General features: G+C 52.4%; 6 protein-coding genes across 6 annotated transcripts; 4 read left to right on the forward strand and 2 right to left on the reverse strand.

The window, feature by feature from the left end:
* Positions 1-360: 360 nt before the first annotated feature.
* Positions 361-3,774, forward strand: STEHIDRAFT_115317 (uncharacterized protein; the record flags this gene model as incomplete). Its single annotated transcript, XM_007309782.1, has 7 exons — positions 361-820; positions 886-993; positions 1,050-1,263; positions 1,335-2,240; positions 2,385-2,524; positions 2,586-3,364; positions 3,445-3,774. The coding sequence occupies 7 exons, from the start codon at positions 361-363 to the stop codon at positions 3,772-3,774; spliced, it is 2,937 nt and encodes a 978-aa protein (XP_007309844.1).
* Positions 3,775-4,019: 245 nt separating this feature from the next.
* STEHIDRAFT_142414 (uncharacterized protein) lies at positions 4,020-6,954 on the reverse strand. The gene is made up of 5 exons (XM_007309783.1): positions 6,176-6,954; positions 5,914-5,938; positions 5,073-5,821; positions 4,974-5,004; positions 4,020-4,882 (listed from the first exon to the last, which is right to left on the reverse strand). The coding sequence occupies exons 1-5, from the start codon at positions 6,785-6,787 to the stop codon at positions 4,620-4,622; spliced, it is 1,680 nt and encodes a 559-aa protein (XP_007309845.1). The 5' UTR covers positions 6,788-6,954; the 3' UTR covers positions 4,020-4,619.
* A 672-nt stretch (positions 6,955-7,626) lies between these two features.
* On the forward strand, positions 7,627-9,607 carry STEHIDRAFT_142415 (alpha/beta-hydrolase; the record flags this gene model as incomplete). Its single annotated transcript, XM_007309784.1, has 5 exons — positions 7,627-7,762; positions 7,877-8,001; positions 8,099-8,195; positions 8,481-8,674; positions 8,910-9,607. The coding sequence occupies 5 exons, from the start codon at positions 7,627-7,629 to the stop codon at positions 9,435-9,437; spliced, it is 1,080 nt and encodes a 359-aa protein (XP_007309846.1). The 3' UTR covers positions 9,438-9,607.
* Positions 9,593-11,477, reverse strand: STEHIDRAFT_86465 (uncharacterized protein). Its single transcript, XM_007309785.1, has 8 exons — positions 11,344-11,477; positions 11,238-11,275; positions 10,843-11,097; positions 10,668-10,751; positions 10,395-10,599; positions 10,238-10,305; positions 9,903-10,154; positions 9,593-9,830 (listed from the first exon to the last, which is right to left on the reverse strand). The coding sequence occupies exons 1-8, from the start codon at positions 11,402-11,404 to the stop codon at positions 9,804-9,806; spliced, it is 990 nt and encodes a 329-aa protein (XP_007309847.1). The 5' UTR covers positions 11,405-11,477; the 3' UTR covers positions 9,593-9,803.
* A 1,455-nt stretch (positions 11,478-12,932) lies between these two features.
* On the forward strand, positions 12,933-15,471 carry STEHIDRAFT_162173 (cytochrome P450; the record flags this gene model as incomplete). The annotated part of the gene is made up of 14 exons (XM_007309786.1): positions 12,933-13,190; positions 13,260-13,374; positions 13,432-13,449; positions 13,514-13,533; positions 13,599-13,610; positions 13,666-13,731; positions 13,790-13,898; positions 13,961-14,112; positions 14,176-14,404; positions 14,476-14,515; positions 14,579-14,842; positions 14,913-14,999; positions 15,065-15,184; positions 15,285-15,471. 14 exons carry the CDS (start codon positions 12,933-12,935, stop codon positions 15,469-15,471), a joined length of 1,677 nt encoding a protein of 558 aa, XP_007309848.1.
* Positions 15,472-16,395: 924 nt separating this feature from the next.
* STEHIDRAFT_104566 (WD40 repeat-like protein) lies at positions 16,396-18,469 on the forward strand. Its single transcript, XM_007309787.1, has 4 exons — positions 16,396-16,471; positions 16,579-16,994; positions 17,068-17,605; positions 17,701-18,469. The coding sequence occupies exons 1-4, from the start codon at positions 16,435-16,437 to the stop codon at positions 17,982-17,984; spliced, it is 1,275 nt and encodes a 424-aa protein (XP_007309849.1). The 5' UTR covers positions 16,396-16,434; the 3' UTR covers positions 17,985-18,469.
* Positions 18,470-19,112: the final 643 nt, after the last annotated feature.

Raw genomic sequence — 19,112 nt, forward strand, 5'->3', positions numbered from 1 at the left:
GAATACAGAGATGATGGGTGTTGAAAGTAAAGGCCCGTTTTGAGCAACAAGGACAAGGCCTAACTTGAAGAGGCGCTGCATCACGTACTTTTTCCCACGTGTCCGCCCGCAACGTGGTGGCAACGTTCAAAGTTACAGTATCCTCCGCGCGCGTTTGACCGATACTAACTTGCCGCCCTGTGCTTTGAACGATACTAGCGTGCCACTCTGTGCTTTGAACGATAACTTTGCCTTCTGTATCTTGAAGAACAATAAGGTGTAGGGTCCTTAAAATGCCCCGGTCTTTACTACTCTTAGGCTCCCAGTCGTCGCTTTCCCCCTCGGTCCTCATCTTGCCCGCTATAATATTTCGTCCTCTTCATGCCAAAGCGACGCCACCACTCGGACTTAGACGCCGAATACGACACAGGCTCTGAGGAATCTCCATCACGACTGCATTCTGCACGCCGTCCGCGGTTGAACCTCGCGCAGGATGGCGAGTCTCTCCAGTCATCACAAGACAGCTCTGACACCACACCTCCCTCAGGCTCTGCCAGTGCGGCTACTATTCACCTACTCTCTAGTGACTTATGCCCTGCTTGGGACTCCTTAACTTCTGCTGACCAAGAGATCATCTTTCGAGACTGGAAACGGATTCTATCAACTACTGATGTCATTGCATATCCGACTCTTGCGCTGCTCCCGGAGCTCGGCCTATGTGATCGACCCTCCCATGGAGGGGTCATCCTCGCCAACCATCCCGACATATGGCGTTTGGCCGAAAATCTGAGGAGTGCGGATAGAGAGAATCCTCGTCCATATTATGAATTAATGAGTCACAGTATGTTCATTACATGGTTCTAATGTCCCGCCTTTCTGAGCATTTCATGCACCTTATAATTGTAGCTGCATTTTCCACTGTACGGGTCGCTAAGGTAAAGCCCGAGGGTGTACAACCAGTGCCTCTCCCGTCGAACGTCTACACAGAAGGGCCCTCTCCATACAAATCTAAAGGTGAGGATATCGTCACCCTTCGTGCATGTACCGAGGCTGACATATCCACGAGCTAGTCCACGTATCGACTACAGAGCTCAGACAGGGAATTAAGGCGGCCCTTGATCAATTCGACGAAAAGTTCAAAGCTTTTGCTGACGGCAAGAAACTGTCTGATCGGTTCGGCACGCACAAAGGGGCCGAATTCGTCAACTTACTTCTGCAAGAACTAGGTTTGGACCCATCAATCGTCGAAAGAGCAAAGGATTTCTTCACCATCGAGAAGAACGTGTAAGATATTCCTCCGTCCTCTTCCATGACTCGCCATGCTTACGAGCTTTTCCAATGGCACCCTTGAATAGTCTGTTCCCAAATGTCTCTGGGGCTGGAAAGTCTCGCATCGCCCTGGAATGCCTTCTGCTTGCCTGGGGTTTCTATATCTCTTTCACGGAGGCTAGAGGGGCTCAGGTCGCTGCTGAAAGCGAACATGGACGTGGCTCGACTGACTTGCAATGGGTAATGAACGAGATGCCTCTGTTCAGCGAGTGGCACGCGCAGCCTACTTCGAAGGAAGCATTCGATGCGAACAAGGCTGTTGCTGAGCGATGCTTCGCAATGATCCTCTTGGCTCGCTTGTCGGTCTTGCTCAGGTTCCTCCAAAGTGTTCCATCGTGGTGGACCGAGAAGGAGTGTCGCCTGGAGTGGGTCATTCTCCAGGCTGACCCACTACTCGCTGGCTGTAATAGGCTCACGCAAGGAGTCGATATCTTCCGTCGCATAGCGGAGTGTGGACGACACTGTGATATGGAGACACTAAGGGTGGAGATAACCTACCTATGGTCGGAAATCGCGCAGACCAGATGGTTTGCTCGCGGGCCAGGCGCCATCGGCAAGGAACGTTTCATTGTCTTTTGGGACGAGGCACAAGTAGGCCTGAGTGGAGAGCTTTCGAATCATTTCTGCTCCGAAACGAGTATCAAGATCAAACGCCCCCCGCTGTCCGTGTTGCTCAAAGCTTCAACAGAATACGCATTTCTGGACAGATACATGGTTTGTGGGACGGGACTCTCTCTGGGCGAGGCGACGAGGGTGCTCGAGTCCAGCGCTTTCAAGGACAGTCCGACGGTGACGCTCACTGGGGCAGGCAGCTTCGACGCGGACGGAGTCGAGGAGTACTTGACCAAGCATCTGGACAGCCTACTATCTTGCGGTAGCAACCCAAGCCACGCGTGGCTCCTCGAGCGATGCAAGAGGTGGTTTCCGGGAAGGTACGTCACGATTCGTACGATATCTTCTATGCTCTCCATAGCTCATGTAGAGCCTTTCAGACCTCGTACAACGGTCGCGTTTGTAGAGGGAGTGCTGATTATGAAGCCTGCTTCTTTGCATCGTTTTTTCGACCGGTATTTCAGTCGCATCACGGACGGCTTTACTCCGAATGACGCAGGTGATTTCCTGGCCTTGGAGCCCGAGCTCACTCTGGCGGAGGCGGCTTACCTGGACACAAAGTTGCCTATAGTCAACTGGTCAAACTTCGATGCGCTTCCTGACGGTTTGTTCTTCTTCCCTCCACATTGCTTTGTCCTCTTACTTATACACATTGTTTCGGACAGCTGAAAGGCTGCAGTTGATGGGCGATATGACGAACGCGTCCCTACGCTTCCTTATCGGCAGCAAACACACCAATGTTAGAACGAAATCCGTGGTCGCTCTCGAGATCGGTCTGGGACGCATTCACAAGGACAATATGGAGAATCTAAATGACCCTGGCCCGATCTACATCGACGAACCGGTCGCCCTTGCTACCATCATCAAACACTTCGCTCAGGAGGACCGAATGGATTGGATAAACCAGCTGTCGAATGCCATGCTCAATAACCAGATGAACGGATACGTGCTCGAGTGGCAGGTGATATTTCTGTTCTTGGAGCACTTCGGTGGCGTCTATACCCCCATTGACCACGCATTCGAGTTATCTGACTTGCCAGAATGGAGCTGGCTCAAAGACCGAAAGGTGACTTTGGTCGGCGTCAAGCACATGGGCGGCTCTGACTATCGCTCGTTCTCTGTGAACTGGGACAAAGCGCCTCATCTCCCTTTTGGCTACGATGCTCCTTCTGGCGACAAGATGGCCTCTGCACTAGAACGCTGCAACGGAACTGCTTTCTTTCGCCCCGACCCGTTCTGTCGTCCTGATGTCCTCCTCACCCTCCGAGACGAATATGGGAACTTGATTGGTGTTCTTGTTCAGGCTAAGCTGAGCTCTGGGAAGGGTACTATAGTGTCGCATATCTCGAAGGCTGTTTTCGACAAGGCCGTTAGTTCATTAGAGCCGAAAAATATATACTCCAGGAAAACCTCGGAGGCTCCCCTCGGCGAGAATGGAACTCCTGTGCGTCTGTTTTTCCATCCTCATTCAAACATGTCACTCAATATTTCATTCATGGCAATGCTGTTCTGGCCGGGCCACAGGTCAAGCGTCCATCACAGAAGGTCAAAAATAGGGTGCTTCAGGCCTTCGACAAGATGCTCGATGCTACCAACGGCGACACAGTACGTGGGGATTCTTCCCTTCCACGGCGCAACCCTCGGCGTTCGACTCGTCACCAAGAACGTGTGCCTCCGAAATGGTTGCGTGTGTTGGCCATTGGACCGGCCAGCACGGATCGATACTTCGGCGAGGAAGCTCGCAAGCCGCATCCTTACCCTTCACTTTTGGTCAAGAACGAGCGTATGGTCGAACTGTTTGGAGCGAATTGGTGGAACTCGACGAGACAGAATGTGTCTGTTGACCCATTCTGATCTTGTACTCATCCCTTTGTTCATCCAAACCTTGCCCTTTGTAATAACCTCTGGAGCTGAAAGAATGCGTAATGATCATCATAATCGCTTCTGCATATAGCGCTAGTTTACTCTTGAGCATACGGATGTGGCTATTAAGCGCTAAGCCTTTGTTCTGCATCTTTCGAGTAGACCTGACTGAGTGTGTGCGATTTGAAACTATCGACGTGGTTGAGGAGGTGCTCGGCGTCGGAACGAGGCGCAGAAAAGACATGTACGCAACGAATCAGAACAAGGGATCCACAATAATAACGGAGAGTGTAGAATCGCATTGGCATTGACAGTGTGACAGCAAGCGTCAGGTAGAAACAGGTAAGGACAGATCAGAGCGGTCGGCGCAAAACATACAGTAGAATAAAATTAATCGACAGCTCGAGCAAGCAGACTCGTGGCACAACTGAGACTGATTTATACTGTATATATTAGTATAAACAAAGGCACAACGAGCGAGCGAGCGAACCCAAACTCGGTCAGAATATCGAAACACATCCTAGACGATGCTAGGAAGTACAGGACATCTCGCGCCACAAACAGGTGGGCTATTCACGAGACTGTCCGAAAAGAATAAGGGAGAGAGAAGAGCAGCCAGGATATCAGAGTACAAGAGATCATAAATTACGCGAGACGAAGCTTCAAGCGTTCGATTCTGAGCACCGTCACGGCCAGAGTTAGCAGACGACTCATTGCAATGCGCCTCGGAAGTCGACACAGTACCACGACCTCAATCCCCAGAGCAAAAATAAAAGTACACAGACACACACCTCACCTCCCTCCCTCCACCTCACCTCACCCATCGACCCACCATCCTACAGCACCCCATCGAACCGGTCCTCCAATATCCTCGCCACCGTCGGCCCATGTACGGGAATCTGCGTCCCCTGGAATCCGTCCGGATAATTCGGGTCCTTGACCCTCGGATCGGGATGTGCGGCGTACGTGTCGTTCCATACCGCGAAGTGTTTCATGCCTCGCGCGCGGGCTGTCCATTCGTAGTCGTGTGCGAAACCACCCGGGTAGAAGATCTCGATGACGGTGGAGATGGGGGTTAGGGGCATCATGATTAGATGGGCTGTAGGGAGGATGGATATGGACGGGAATGGGTGATGGTATGATGGTCAGCAACATGTAGATGTAAGAGAGAAATAGAAATAGAAACTGACTGAGACCATTCCCGTGAACACCCAACATGAACTATCAGAGCATCCCTCATCAGATTCGGATCCTCCTTGCTGCGAAACATAACGGAGGACGAAACGCACCGTAGTCCTCGCCGCAACCTCCAGCTGCTCCTCCTTCGTCAACTTCTCCGCCTGCACAACATTCAGCTCCCACCCCCTCCTCGCACAAACCTCCTCCAACGCCGCGACCAACCCCTCATGATGCTCCTGAATCAAATGCCTCCTGCTCCCTTGCCTATCAATATACGAAACGACGACCCTGTCCGGCCTCAGCCCCTCGTCTTTCCGCTCCTCCTGACGATCTCCAATACTTAGGATAGTACCATCGATGCCAGCAAAACGCAACACAGCACGACGAACAGGCTCCCACCAATGCCGATCGAGCGTGTCCTTGACGCCTAAAATCGCTTCAGCCGCCGTACGCTGCGTGACGGCCCCACACTCAGTCCCTCTAAACGCCGCGCTCCGATCCGTCAACAACACCTCATCGAACCACCAAGCCCTCCCCCTCCCTCCCTCTCCCCCACCGCCCAATGCCTTCGACCTTGTCGTCAAAATCCGGTCCTCCCAGTCTTCTTGCGTTTCGACGGTTAGGGAGGGAAAGGCGGCACGGAGGAAGTAGGCGTTGAAGCCGGGTTTGTCGCGCCATTCTTGGGAACGAGTGTGTGCGAAGATGGCGCGTGAGATGTGAGGGGCGGTGGAGTGGATGGAGGATTGGTCGGCGGCGGCGGAGGAGGTGGGGAGGGTTATGCGTGCGTTGTGGGCGCCGGTCCAGAAGGCTTGGACGCCGAAGACGAGTTCGGCGCAGAAGTGGTAGTAATGGTCGATAACTGTTGAGAAGGAATAACAATATCGATTGGTATATCAGTGGTCAGAAATTGGGCGCGTTGTGTTGATTCTATGAACAGAGAAATGCGCGTACATTGTGGGGGGTCATTGAACAAGAGCTGCAGGGAGAAAGAAGTAACACGTCCGTAAGCAAGCGAGTTCGTACATAGACCCATGGGTCAAAGCAGATATAGAACCCATGCTGCCCGTGCATGGCATGTCGTCAAGCCGGTCACATCGACAGATTCTGTTCGTGCACCGATCGGGAACGCCCAAACTCCGTCCATGCACGGGACGGTACAATGATGGAGTCATGTTCATGAAACAGAAATAGTACGTTCAACAGGAATACACACCGTTGATCCCGAAACGGGGAACAACCTGTTCCTCTCTCCGACCACAGACTTGTCTGCTCCCCACCGCGCTCTTGCCTCTGCAGGTGTGATGACAGTCATATCGCGATCCGTAGGCATACGTGCTTCGATGGATTCGGGCGTGTTTTCTGCTGGTAGGCCTGTTGAAGTCATTAGAGAGATGGCTGGGAAGAGTTCGGGTTTAGATGTGACGATGAAGAGGGTTCCGTCGGCCATGTAGAGGTTGCGGAAGATGGTCCATCCTGGTGCGTGCGATACGAGTGTCGTCTCTGGGATTTCTGCCTCAATATCCACGTGAACCTCGACTTGAGTTGGAGGCCGTTGAGAAATCGAAGGATTGGAGTCGAGTGGTAGTCCTGGAGGTGGGTACTCGGCCGCAGCGTTCACGTCCGGATGTTCGAGGGGTGCCGGGTGTACGACCTCATAGATTCCATTTCGAAAGTCATCTGGGTTTCCAGAGTGCGAAGTTACGTGAGTGTTGACGACGATAGAGGATGGCTCAGAGAATGGAGCGAAGATTGTAGAGGCAATGTGCATGCATGCCGCGCCGAGGAGGACGAGGATGGCGTCGCGGGGAGACAATCCGCGCACCATTGACACCGAATTTGTTCGAGAAGCTGTCGACTGAGTCGCAAGGACAAAGAACACAACGAAAGTCTGCTAGAGCTGAGGGATTGGGTATGGAAAGCCGGGGGACAGCAAAGGAATGTGGGCAGGGCCTATATAGCCTCTGTGAAATAGGATAAGTCTACCTCGAGGATGTCCGGCCAGCTCGACTCTTATAAAGGTTTTATTGCTACCCTGATCAGATTGGGCGGCGACAAGTCCTTATTCCATCATGCACAGCTGCTTCGTAACTCTTTCGCCGTCCCACCCTTTCCCGCTTAGAAAATACCGACCCATTTCTATCCTCAGACTGCACTTCGTTTTCTATCCTTGTCTGCATGGATCGTCGGCGCACAAAACAAAAATGGTATTTTCGGCCAGGGCAGCACTGCGCATAGCTTTCATCCCGGAGTTACTGTGCTTTGAATATGTTTCCCCCTCGATCACGTACCCCGTCCGTTTAAAACATATCCCATCCTATTTACAGCCCACCTCCAATCAGCCTTCAATCCCGCATTCTCACTCTGGCATGGTTAGTTCAACATTGAATTACTGGGGACCTGTTCTCGTTAATCGCTTGCAGTCGCTTGCGCATAGTACCTGGAAGCACTGCTTTGATTGGACGTTCACAAAACCCTGCGAAGATTGGTTGGAAAATAGTCCGACGGGAGGCAGGACTTCGACCGGGAGCTCGGACGGGCATGCATCCCCGCAGTTGCCGCCATGCCGCGGCTTGCTCCGCACTGCTTTAAACTCAGCGGCACCGAATGCGTGCCTTGCTCGACCCACGCCACGCGGTTGCATGTTGCACTGTACAGTGACCAACAATGTTGTCCTCCTTACTCCTACCCCTCATCCTCCCTTTTCTTGCTCTCGGGAGCCCCGTTCTCGATGCACAGGATGAACGACAGCAGCCCTTAATAAAAACGGATATACGACCTCTTGTCTTATGGCACGGTCTAGGTTCGTGATGTTACCTCTGCTCGCCTCCCCACTTCGCACTAAAACCTTTGCAATCATCCGATATTTCCCTCTCGGACTTGATACACCGTCTCAACCACCTGCTCTGCGGTACAGGTGACTCCCATTCTTCACCAGGAATGGTACAGTTTCAGGACCTCATCAAGGAGGTTCACCCTGGAATCTTCACACATTCCATCTACATCGACCCGGACCTCCAGGAGGACAGACGCGCAGGTTTCGTACGTTCTCGTATTCTCCTAATAATAAAGCCTCAGTCGCACTAGGTCTGATTCGCTAACTTGTTTGGTTGCCTTGGTTCAATGTGGATGCAAATAGTATGGGAACGTGGACGAACAGGTAGAGCTAGTAGCCGCCCAACTGGCAAATATCACGGAGCTGAGTGGTGGGTTTGACGCTATTGGGTTCTCACAAGGTGTGTCCAGGCCGTCTGTCTGTTCTGCTTTGAATTGTTACCGCTGTTTCCGTTCTTGCGGGCGCAAGTTGAGAGAGCTTGAGTTGTTGTGTCATCTCAGCTCTCATCGGCCATGCGTCCTCTTTCACTATCCCATTTTCTGCTCTCGTTCGCTTCCTCTCACCCCCGTGGATCTCATACATCCTGCTTTTGACCCACGCCCTATCTATTCTCTCAAAATGCATTCCTGAATGCGCTATAGCTCGGACTTTGACCGCTGACCCCAATGTTTCCCATTCCACGCAGGCGGCCAGTTTCTTCGGGCCTATGTCGAGCGCTACAATGACCCCCCAATCCGCAATCTCATCACATTCGGCTCTCAGCATATGGGCATCTCAGACATTCCAGCATGCCGTCCGTATGATCTTCTGTGTCAACTAGCGAGAGGTGCGGCGAGGGGAGGCGTCTACACGGAGTGGGCGCAGGAACATCTAGTCCAGGTACGGTTTTATTTTGTTTTATCGATGGGAAGGATCAGCACTAAACCGAACTCATGTATTCTACGTTCGCTTGGCTTTTCACGTCCATCTGGAACTGATCTCATCCGTGATACTCACTCTGATCTGCGACTCGTGTGGCGTATACCGTGTGGCCCAATTACCCCTATCCCGTCCTTCCCCTCCCCTCCGCCCCGCCCTATCAAACATCTCACACGCGCTGTTAACCCATGGCCAGGCCCAATACTACCGCGACCCAGACCAACTCCCTCTCTACCTCACCTCCAACCTCTTCCTCACCTCCATTAACAACGAACACGCCGACCCGGCGCTGCGCAACGCGACGTACGCGAAACAGCTCGCGGGGCTCGAGAAGCTCGTGCTTGTGATATTCGCGAGGGATAAGACGGTGGTACCGAAGGAGAGCGCCTGGTTCGGGTCGTATGCGCCTTTGGATGAGGAGGATTCTTCTACGTCTACAGCCTCCTCGCGTGGACGAGTCGCGAATTGGGAGAAAGTCGAAGAGGCTATCTCGCGAGAATTGAACGTGGATGAGGATGAAGATGAGAGGATGAAAGTCATGGTTGAGGATAGGACGATCATACCGATGCGTGCGCAGCCGCTGTATACCGAGGACTGGATCGGCCTGCGGGAGTTGGACGAGAGGGGTGCGGTGGATTTGTTGAGTTGCGATGGGGAGCATATGCAGTTGGCGAAGGAGTGTTGGGAGCCGATCGTTAAGAAGTATGTTGGGTCGGCGATCTGATGCATTGATGTGCGAGGCCAGACATGGTTGGACGAGGCGGGGGTTTGCGTAGCTGCCTGTCTGTGGGTGTTTTTTGTTGTATTCTACATACGTGGTTATTTCTGGGATGTTCCTCATTGTATCATATGTGCACCTAATGGAATTGATCAATCCGCTTTACTGTTCTCCGCAGTAACACACAACTCGAGTGTTCCATCGAAAGGATGGTCAAGAGTGCGATCGTACAAACAAATGACATTGCTCCATGCAGTAGTATTGTGTACATTCAGACTGTGACTTGTGAGATGATGCTATGCATGAGTGCGTTCATGGTCCCTCCCCATCCTTTCCTACACCGACGACTCTCTCCTCAGCGACAAAAGCCACCTAATGGTAGCACAACACCTTATAATGCTACAAAACGTCAAAAAGAGCGCATCAGCGTCCACCCATCGCCATGCACACAAACCCAATCAAAAAACTCACCTTGACTTCCCTCTCTTTCCCATCCCAAACAACAAACGCATCGTTCAACTTCTCGCTACACTTCCCGACCGCAACATGCCCCTTATACTCCGCCTGAGCGATATAAAGCGGCGTGCCGTCGGGCTCGTTACCGCCACTGACGAGACGCGCGCCGGAGCCCTCGAGGGTCCCGCCGGAGACGGAGAGACGACCGGAGGTGGGGACCCATTGGATCGCGCGGGGGTCGCCGAGCAGGATCTCGTATTTAGGAAGCTGGTAGTGGTGTGGTGTGATATAAATAAGTCAGCAAAGGTGGAGGGGGCTAAGCACGGAATGGTGGAAAGAGCTGTACGTACGTCGATCTCTTTGTGGCCGTAGCCTATGACGGCACCGTGCTTGAGGGAGTGGCTGGCCTTGCCGACCTCTATCGACATCGATAGTACACCATGGATCAGCTCATTAGTCCTTCCAGGCTTATGCCCCGATGAAACGCAAGAGAGAAATGATACGCACGGATACTGTTTTCGTGGAAACCCCTAGCAATGTAGATCGGTTTTCCGCTATCGTCTTGGCCACCGATGAGAGCTCCCTGAGGGAAGTTGTGGCCCTCGGTAAGGACCCAGGTGGTTGGGGCTTGAGGACCGTTGCGGCGGTATTCATCGGTGCGCTGTTGGGCGTCGCGGAGCCAACCCTGGAGTGCCCAGGCGAAGGCCTTTTTCTGTGTTGTGGACCGTGATTAGCAATGACCTTGGAGGATAGAGAGCAAGGATAAACGGATGGGCGTACCTCTTCCTCGCTCTTCTCGTGCTCGTGGTAGGCGTAGTATCCTGCTCCGATGGCGGCTATACCCGCAAGGAGACCACCGCCAACCTACACCAACATATCAAGATAAAAAGCAGTCAGCACTGTACTGCACCATACCACCATCACGAAGAGAGCAACACCCAACACCGAAGCGCACCTCGAGCTCGTGCTTCCTCTTGTCGTCCAAGTCATACCACTTCTTTTTCGTCTCCTCATGCGGGATGTCGACTTTCTGATCGGGATGATCGTCATAAGGCTTCTGTTGAGGGAAGCCTTGTTGTTGGTCGCCTCCGTAGGAGTGCTGCGTGGGAGGCTGCTGCGGCTCGCGGGGAGGTTCGTACTCGTGGTGGTTTTCGACGTGGCCGGGGATGCGGCCCCAAAGGGCGGGGGTGGCGGAGGGGGTCCAGTCGCCCTATGATGGTTCAATGCCAAAGATAAACGTGAGTATCACGGATGTGGATGAATGAATGATCGTGGATCATGGGCGTCAAATTTAGAGGTGTTGTGAGAGGGGCATTAGGAGCTGTGGCGTAGACGGGTAATTGAACATACTTGGGACATATGGGGCTGGATAATCTTGTAGTTCGCGCCTATATACAACCACACCGAAGATCAGCATACTGAAGCAAGACGAAAGATGAGTAGCAATATATCGTACCTTCATACTCTACGATAGAGCCGTAGCCGTACTGTGTTCCGGGGCACCATTGGTCGGGCATAGTGGCGTAGAAATGTTATGAGTTTATTCAACAAAGGAGGAAGAAGACGATGGTGGAAGTCAAGGTCAGGTTCTGCCGACCTCAGGTGAAATCCGAGCCAGCCTTATATACGGTCGAGCCGGAAGTCTGCGTGCCAATGCCAGACTGGTGCGGTCGGCAATTGCTCAACATGAGCCCCTGTTCCGATGACGTGACTCGCCGTGCGTTGTACAGCAGGAGAACAGCCTGTCACCATCGTACCTATGAGTGGGGAGACCGGGTGTATTTTGGGATGTAATGATTGTTTCATGATGAGAGGTATCTCGATCAATCGCAGAGCCGAAAGCAGAGATGTGGCGCGATGAGGCTTTTTTGGGCGCACAAAGAAGGATCGTGAAAGAAGAGAACAGGCGTTTTTGGATCTGCGGGTTCATCGAGGAGTTCAAGAAGGATGCCCAGAGGCTAGGCAGCGAAATAGGGGCCACATGAGGCGACACTAGGTAGGGCATGAGGAAGGGTTGTGGCTAAACACAAAACGTTGACGGATGGATGATGGAAATGTGAGTCTCGACTGCCGACAGCTGCCGACCGAGTTCGTTGAGATCTGGGCGATACAGATGGGCGATGCACTATTCGACGAGTGATCAGAAGAGGAACATACGATGGGTTCTGTCGGGCTTCAGGTTCAGGCAGTTTTGCCATCGTATGTACTGGTGCTAGCACTGTTCAGACCCGAGTCCTCTATGCAACCTCTATGGTGAACAAATGTCAATGACATTCAGGCAGGTGCCCGCCTTGCAGGTATGTGTAACGTGTCAATCGCAGAGAGGATATCCAGTTCGAGTGCACAAGATGGCAGTGTGCTTTGGCGATCATTGACATCGTTGTCGACGTTGAGCCGGAAGGTGAAGTGTGGCGATGTCCAAGCGATGCCGCATGGGCCGCCGGGTGCCGCCGGGTGCCGAGAATGCCGGCCTTACAATTGCGAGAATTGAATATTGAGGAACTTCAAAGGAGCAGCCCCAATGAATCTGAGTCGTTGTCTCTATACACATAAGACCCCAACGGTATGTAGCACGACATGACGAAGGTTTCGATTTCTTCATGCCATCGTCTTTCTCGTTCCGGGCGCCCCCAACTTGAAGCTCAAAATAAAACAGCTCTTCCCGACACTTCCTGGCACACCTAGTATCTTCACTCGCGTTGAACATCCATCGTCGGAGAGAAGCCGCAATTGACAACCTGCGAGTACTCTATAAAATTGCTTCAAAGGCTCTCATCGTTCGCTTGAGCACTGGGAAACTGACCTGGACACAGACATTGACGGGGGCGCTCACACCGCGCGTCTATAAATGGACCCATCGGCCATATATCGTTCACCCGACGGTGGTAGGCACAGTGAACCCATCCCCAATGAATCAGAAGTGTGCAATCACCGACAGCTCAGAACGCATCTATAACAAGGACCGGTAGTTGGCCATGTCGCTCACCTTCATCTTCGCGACTTCCTCTCAGCTTACTCCTAGCCATCGTTGTTTCGACAGTAATCATGGCCCCTCTCCAATGGGCCTATGTCTCGCTTTCACTCGTTATATTTACTTTTTCTGCTCGCGGGATACTTCGCCTCATCAAATACCTCCTGAAGCGGTCATCGTCCGCTCTGAGAGACCTTCGTGGTCCGAAATCGACCAGTTTTCTCTTTGGCAATCATCGACTGGTACAAGTCTGTGGTTTGGAGGCCGCTGAACAATGGGAGAAGTGGGAGGACGAGTATGGGTCGTTGGTGCAGCTGAAGTACTTCCTCAACGTCAGTAAAATTGCATTTTTCACCTTATTATCCGTCGTGTGGAAAGCTGATTGGTTACGGCGAAAATAGACGAACCGTGTGGCTGTATTGGACTTGCGTGCTGTCTCACATATCTTCTCCAACAACTTCGTGTATGAGAAGCCTCCGGTGGTACGTAGCATCTTGAGCAGTTTTATGGGACCTGGTGAGTTCCTGTGTTCTAGTGGAATTTGAACCATATTCTGAATGATGGACGCTCTAGGGCTTTTATTTGTGGAAGGTGGGTAGTTGCGTTTTGTTCGGGCCCGAAGTATCAGCGTTGACGGCGTAGCGTGTGGTATTAGGAGAACAGCACAAACAACAGGTAACTCACCTCGTGTCTTTCATCCTGCACACAAACCTCATACTCCCCTGTGTATGGCATTCTAGCGTCGTATCATGGTCAGTTTGGTTCTACTTTCGCTTGAAGGGTCGTTGGCTCATGAATCTCCGCCAGAATCCCGCCTTTGGATCCACCCAAATTCATCAATTTGTCAACCTGTTTCTGTACAAATCTCAACAGGTGCGCACTTCTCTCCCTACCCTCTTTATTTTGCATCTGACCAGGCACCCTCCTTCAGCTCCGTGATGCTCTCCTCTCTGAAACATCTGCATCTTCATCGGGCCACACCAAAATTGACATCGTTCCCTGGCTCAACAAACTTACTCTAGACATCATCGGCCTTGCTGGTATGTTTATATATGCCTCCAAGCCCCGCCTACTTGTACTTTCGGGCCTAATGTGCATGCAGGGTTCGACTATGCTTTTGACTCCCTCAATCCCAAAGATGGCGGTATAAATGAGCTGCACCACTCAGTGCGAATGATGCTTGCACCACCTCCCTCAGGATTTGCCCGCCTCATGACGGTCGGACGATACTACATCCCTGCTCTTCGTCTCATTGTGCGTTTCACTACTTCCATGCATCTTTTCTGGTTGAAATGTCATCTAGCTAGTCTCCCGCAGCCCACGAAACGTGACCGAATTGTCGCTGCAGCTCAAAATACTATGAACCGGATTGGAACAAAACTTATCGCTGATAGTAAGGCTTCGGTCCTCGCGTCAGGTCAGGAAAAGGAAGACGATGGGTCGCATGCAATGTTCAAAAAGGACTTGTTGAGTTTGTTAGTGAGGAACAATATGGAGCCGGAGTTGCCGGGTCATGTGCGAATGGACGACACGGAGGTCCTTGCTCGTAAGTCTACCCCTTTCTAACTCAAAGTGTTGGAAAGCGAGAAGACCGATTGGGGACCTATTACTTTGCAGAGATTACCACGATGATTATTGCCGGGCATGATACAACAAGGTACGCTCCTCTGAATAAAGCTTGTTATATCTGCATTACCCACACGGTTTTGTGCGTGTGTAGTACCGGTGTCACCTGGGCTCTTCTTGGACTCTCCTCCAACCTTGCCTCCCAAGCCAGACTACGTTCCGAACTGTTCAGCGTTCAAACTCCCTCGCCATCCATGGAAGAACTGAACTCGTTACCCTACCTCGACGCCGTCGTACGCGAAACGCTGCGGTATTATTCACCGGTGCCGCATACGGTGCGAGTGGCGAATCGCGACGATGTCATTCCGCTATCCGAGCCCTGGGTGGATAAGCATGGTGTAGTACGGAAGGAGTTGAGGTACGACTATCATTCTAGTCTTAGAGAGAAGAATGGTGCGCTGATGTCTCTTGCTCTTCGTCTTGGACAGGATGATAAAGGGCGATACAATCGTCATTCCGTTCATCGCGATTCACTTTTCGAAGAAGATATGGGGTCCGGACGCTCACGAATTCAAGTAAATATTGACTTCTCTCTCCTCGTTCTGTGTCCACTGAACTGACCATCTGGGGCTTAACATAGACCGGAGCGCTGGTCAAATCTTCCTCCTGAAGTCCAGTCCATACCCGGCGTTTGGGGCAACAGCCTCGCATTCTCCGCCGGCCCCCGCGCTTGCATCGGTTTCCGTTTCTCCGTCATGGAGTACGTTATCCTTTTCCCCTCCCCCTCCCCCTCTCCCTCTCCTTATTTTGATCATTGTCCGTATCTAATTCATGGACCGCTGCCTACCTGTGATTTATAGAATGAAGGCGATCCTCTTCACCCTCCTCCGCTCTTTCCGCTTCGGACTCGCAGTTCCACTGCACGAGATCAAGCCTCTGACGAAGATCGTCCAGAAGCCGTATCTGACGAGCGATCTGAAGGCAGGGACGCAGTTGCCTTTGAATATTACACCACTTGAGGCGGATGGGGAGTTCTCAGAGTCGTGATTGTTGATATGAGCGTTGGTGAGGATACTGGTCATCCTGCTTCCCCAGTTCATCAAGTCTGACCCGCGTTGTTGATAGCCATTTCCGATCTGCTTTCGATGTTCTCTCTGTAGCACGTATCATACATGTTTGTATTTCGGGTTTCTTTGTTTCGCACCTAATTTATGGCTATACACTATTTGTTTGTCTACAAAACCCTCATGTTCGGCTTCCGTTGCTCTACAGCGCCTGGTCCTGAAGTAGTCCTACCAATCGTCCAGGTCATGCCTCGGACACAAGAGTGCCCAGTCACTATTTGTGGCGACTTGCGTTAATGAGAACGACCTGAAGACAGCGACCGTAATAGAGGACATGGTTCCTGGCGTCTGGTCCTCGTTGTTGGAGATGATGACAACTTCGCAAGATCGCAGTATTAGATACACGAGGCAAAGGTCCAGCGAGAGAATGCGAGGTAAAGATGCAGGCACCTTGTTCGTTCGTGGGCCGGACCTCAAAGCGAAGGCATGCACCCCATGTATAAGTATTATAGAGTATTAGAACCGATGTGTCAAAGTTGGGTAATGAACCGAGCGAGTTGTCCGAAACCAGAGGTGCATTGAGGACTTGTACAGATGAAGGTGGCTGTGATACGGCTGGGGGCGAAACAGATAGACCCCCCACAGGCTGTGCCTTTGCTAACTTCGGAGTGCCCACATACAGTTGTACCAGTGCGTGACTCGAGGGCGCAGGGCGAGCAAGACTCGAGGGTGAGCATATGGGTGTCCAGAGCAGGCTGCATCGATTCGCGAAGAGGTTGAGCGGAAGCAGTCCGCTCGCGAGGGATCTCGAGGGCCACACTTTTGGCACATCGTCGACTCCGCCGCCACAATCAATATTGTCATCACAGCATACCTTGTTTGTACCCAACCCACCACATACACATTTCAGGTTCTCTTCTTCTGACCTCCCCTTTCCAGCTTTTCGATGACACAAACGACAATGCTTCAGTACGAAGCCCCGTGTACGTGTCGTTTTCTCTTCTGTTTGTTTACATATCGAGCTAATCGTCCAGTTGCTTCGCGTGGCGGTATTCACGGTCGCGTTCATCCACACGTTCGACTTATATAGGGCCTGTATATTCCCTTGACTGGTGCAAAACGCCCTCACAATCCCGAACAGGTGCCAGGTCAGCCTTCCGTCTCGGAATCGCGTCCTTCACCGAAGATTACCGCAATCGAATCGCCGTCGTCGGCCTCCAAGACGAACGCGTCCTGGTAGAAGACGATTACACCGACTATCCAGACTTCGCGACGCTCGTCGAAGCGAGCCATGGGTATCCTGCGACAAGTCTGCAGTGGATGCCGAGCAGCGGGAGCTCGTTCCAGTGGACGCAGAAGCCTTTGGGGACGGAGCTGCTGGCGACGACGGGAGATTCGTTGAGGGTTTGGGAGTATACGGATGATGCGCCGTTGCAGACGTCGAATTTCGTGGGTAGACAGCCTTCGGGTGGACATCGGCTGGTCTTGAGGGCTTCACTATCTGGCGTGCGTCTTGTTCTATTCTCTTTCTCTTTTCTTGCAAGGACAATCGCTTAATATGTGCTGCGCGCCACCATAGTCAAAAGTACAGCAGAACCAACACTCCGGGGCGCCACTGACCAACTTCTCATGGAACGAGAAAGTCCCAAGCTTGATCGTCACATCTTCAATAGACACCACCTGCACCGTCTGGAACATCGACACCTCCACAGCCCTAACCCAGCTCATCGCACACGACCGCGAAGTCTACGACGTCGCCTGGCTCCCAAATTCCACCGACATCTTCGTCTCCGTCGGCGCGGATGGCTCCCTGCGCGCGTTCGATCTCCGTTCCCTCGAACACTCCACCATCCTCTACGAAACCCCTGCACCGAAGAACCCTCCGATGCCGACGGCGCCTAGTGCGGGCTCGAGACCACCGACGAGCCCGTTGCTGAGGATCGCGTTCAATCCCGCTGATAATAATTATATGTCGACGTTCTCGATGGATGGGTCGGACGTGCAGATACTGGATATGAGGAGTCCGGGGTCGCCGGTGATGGAGCTGAGGGCGCATAGGGCGCCTATAAATTCGTTTGGGTGGAGTTCAACGGATAGTCCACTATTGGCCACTGCCGGTACGTCGCGCTCCATTGTCATTGTTGTCACCGCCACATAACCCATTGTACTGACTGCATCAAACGCGACCCATTCACCCATTCATGTCCCATAGCCGACGACTGTCAAGTCCTCCTCTGGGACCTCGCCCCCCACTCCCAAGCACCCGCCGGCTCACCACAGAACGCCTCCTCACGGCTAAGCTCACCACGACCCGTCGACGGCAAGAAACGCGTCATCTCAGATCCTGTCATGGCGTACTCTGCGCCCTCGGAGATCACGAACCTCGCGTGGTCACCACATATCCCGTCGATGACGATGAACTCTGGTCTTTCGACGTCCGCAGGGGAGTGGTTGGCTATTGTGATGGGGAAGTCGATCAAGGCGCTGAAGATTTGAGGACGGCCTTCTTGAGAGCGTGTTTGGCACTTGGGCGTGGGATGGGGTGGTCGGCTTCGCGAGGGTTGGAATGCAGAGACATTGAGGAGGCGGCGACTTGGGCTCGAGTGAAGTGGGGTGAGATGTCCTGCTGTTGGGAGATAAGGCCGACAAATAGGAGGTTGGGCTGGCACTGCGCTTCAGAGCATAAAAAGCCTAAGCTCGATGCCTCGTACTTGGAGATATCCCTATATTCTTCTTGGCAGGGCGTTCTGCGGTCGCGTTCCAACATCCAATGTGCGATTGTCGAGGGAGCTGGACGGCGGGTGGATGGGCGGATTGTGTGGATGAAGAGGTCTATTTCGGACGTTGCTTGCTCGACGTGTGTAGCTATCATATTTTTTCCCATTTCTCTCACCCCTCTGCATCCTGTCTCTTGCTGTGATTGATTGTTATAGGTTGTATACTATTGGGCGAATCATCTTACAATGATCATCGTTGATTCCTGCAGGTCGTTGCCTCTGTGATAGGCTTTGGTGGCGAGCTCGGGTTTGGGTTCGTATACCGTCCCACCGTAGACGTTGACATTGCTCCTATCCTGTGATTTTGCTCTGGTCTTGGTCTCAAGATTTTAAGCGCAAGCTTGGTCTGGCGGGAGCAGTCTAGGCTGCGCGTACGTTTTCAATTGAGATAAGTCAGGACTTGTCCTGTACTTATGTGGAAAGGGCCAGTAACGCCACATCTGCATCAAGAGGACATCGAACCTGGAAACTCTGCTGCTCAAACGCGCCTGCCAAGGAGGGTGCACATGGCCTTATCCGCCCAGTGGCCTTTATCTTTGGTTGTGGGTTGTGTACTTCAGGAACGAGGAACTTTGGGCGGTGTCTTTGTTGCGTCGGTTGTGGTCTGTGTACCTCTCGTTCAAACAGAAGTAAGAAATAATATTGTGCTTTTGAATCCAAGATGAGGGCTTTTCGTTACTAAATAACGGATGTAAATCATGGTACAGGGTCGCACGACCCGGAGGACAAGTGCGTCGATGATCCGGAACGTGGTGTGGCCCAATATGATATGCGTTGCAGATCCCGTGTAGAGATCGAGGATAGTTCGATTGCGAATTCAAAGCGTAAAAGATTCAGATACTCTCGA

This window comes from Stereum hirsutum (genome assembly GCF_000264905.1).
Source record: "Stereum hirsutum FP-91666 SS1 unplaced genomic scaffold STEHIscaffold_18, whole genome shotgun sequence".
Classification (NCBI taxonomy): Eukaryota; Fungi; Basidiomycota; class Agaricomycetes; order Russulales; family Stereaceae; genus Stereum; species Stereum hirsutum.

Coding starts and splice junctions, on each gene's coding strand:
- STEHIDRAFT_104566 (XM_007309787.1), top strand. CDS start 16,435: ATGACACAAACGACAATGCTTCAGTACGAAGCCCCGT. Junction 16,995..17,067: donor TGAGGGCTTCACTATCTGGC/GTGCGTCTTGTT, acceptor GCGCCACCATAG/TCAAAAGTACAGCAGAACCA. Junction 17,606..17,700: donor TCCACTATTGGCCACTGCCG/GTACGTCGCGCT, acceptor CATGTCCCATAG/CCGACGACTGTCAAGTCCTC.
- STEHIDRAFT_86465 (XM_007309785.1), bottom strand. CDS start 11,404: ATGCCCGACCAATGGTGCCCCGGAACACAGTACGGCTACGGCTCTATC. Junction 11,276..11,343: donor CTCTATCGTAGAGTATGAAG/GTACGATATATT, acceptor GGTTGTATATAG/GCGCGAACTACAAGATTATC. Junction 9,831..9,902: donor GGAAAGAGAGGGAAGTCAAG/GTGAGTTTTTTG, acceptor GACGTTTTGTAG/CATTATAAGGTGTTGTGCTA.
- STEHIDRAFT_142414 (XM_007309783.1), bottom strand. CDS start 6,787: ATGGTGCGCGGATTGTCTCCCCGCGACGCCATCCTCGTCCTCCTCGGC. Junction 5,005..5,072: donor AGGTTGCGGCGAGGACTACG/GTGCGTTTCGTC, acceptor ATGCTCTGATAG/TTCATGTTGGGTGTTCACGG. Junction 4,883..4,973: donor TGTTCACGGGAATGGTCTCA/GTCAGTTTCTAT, acceptor TCCTCCCTACAG/CCCATCTAATCATGATGCCC.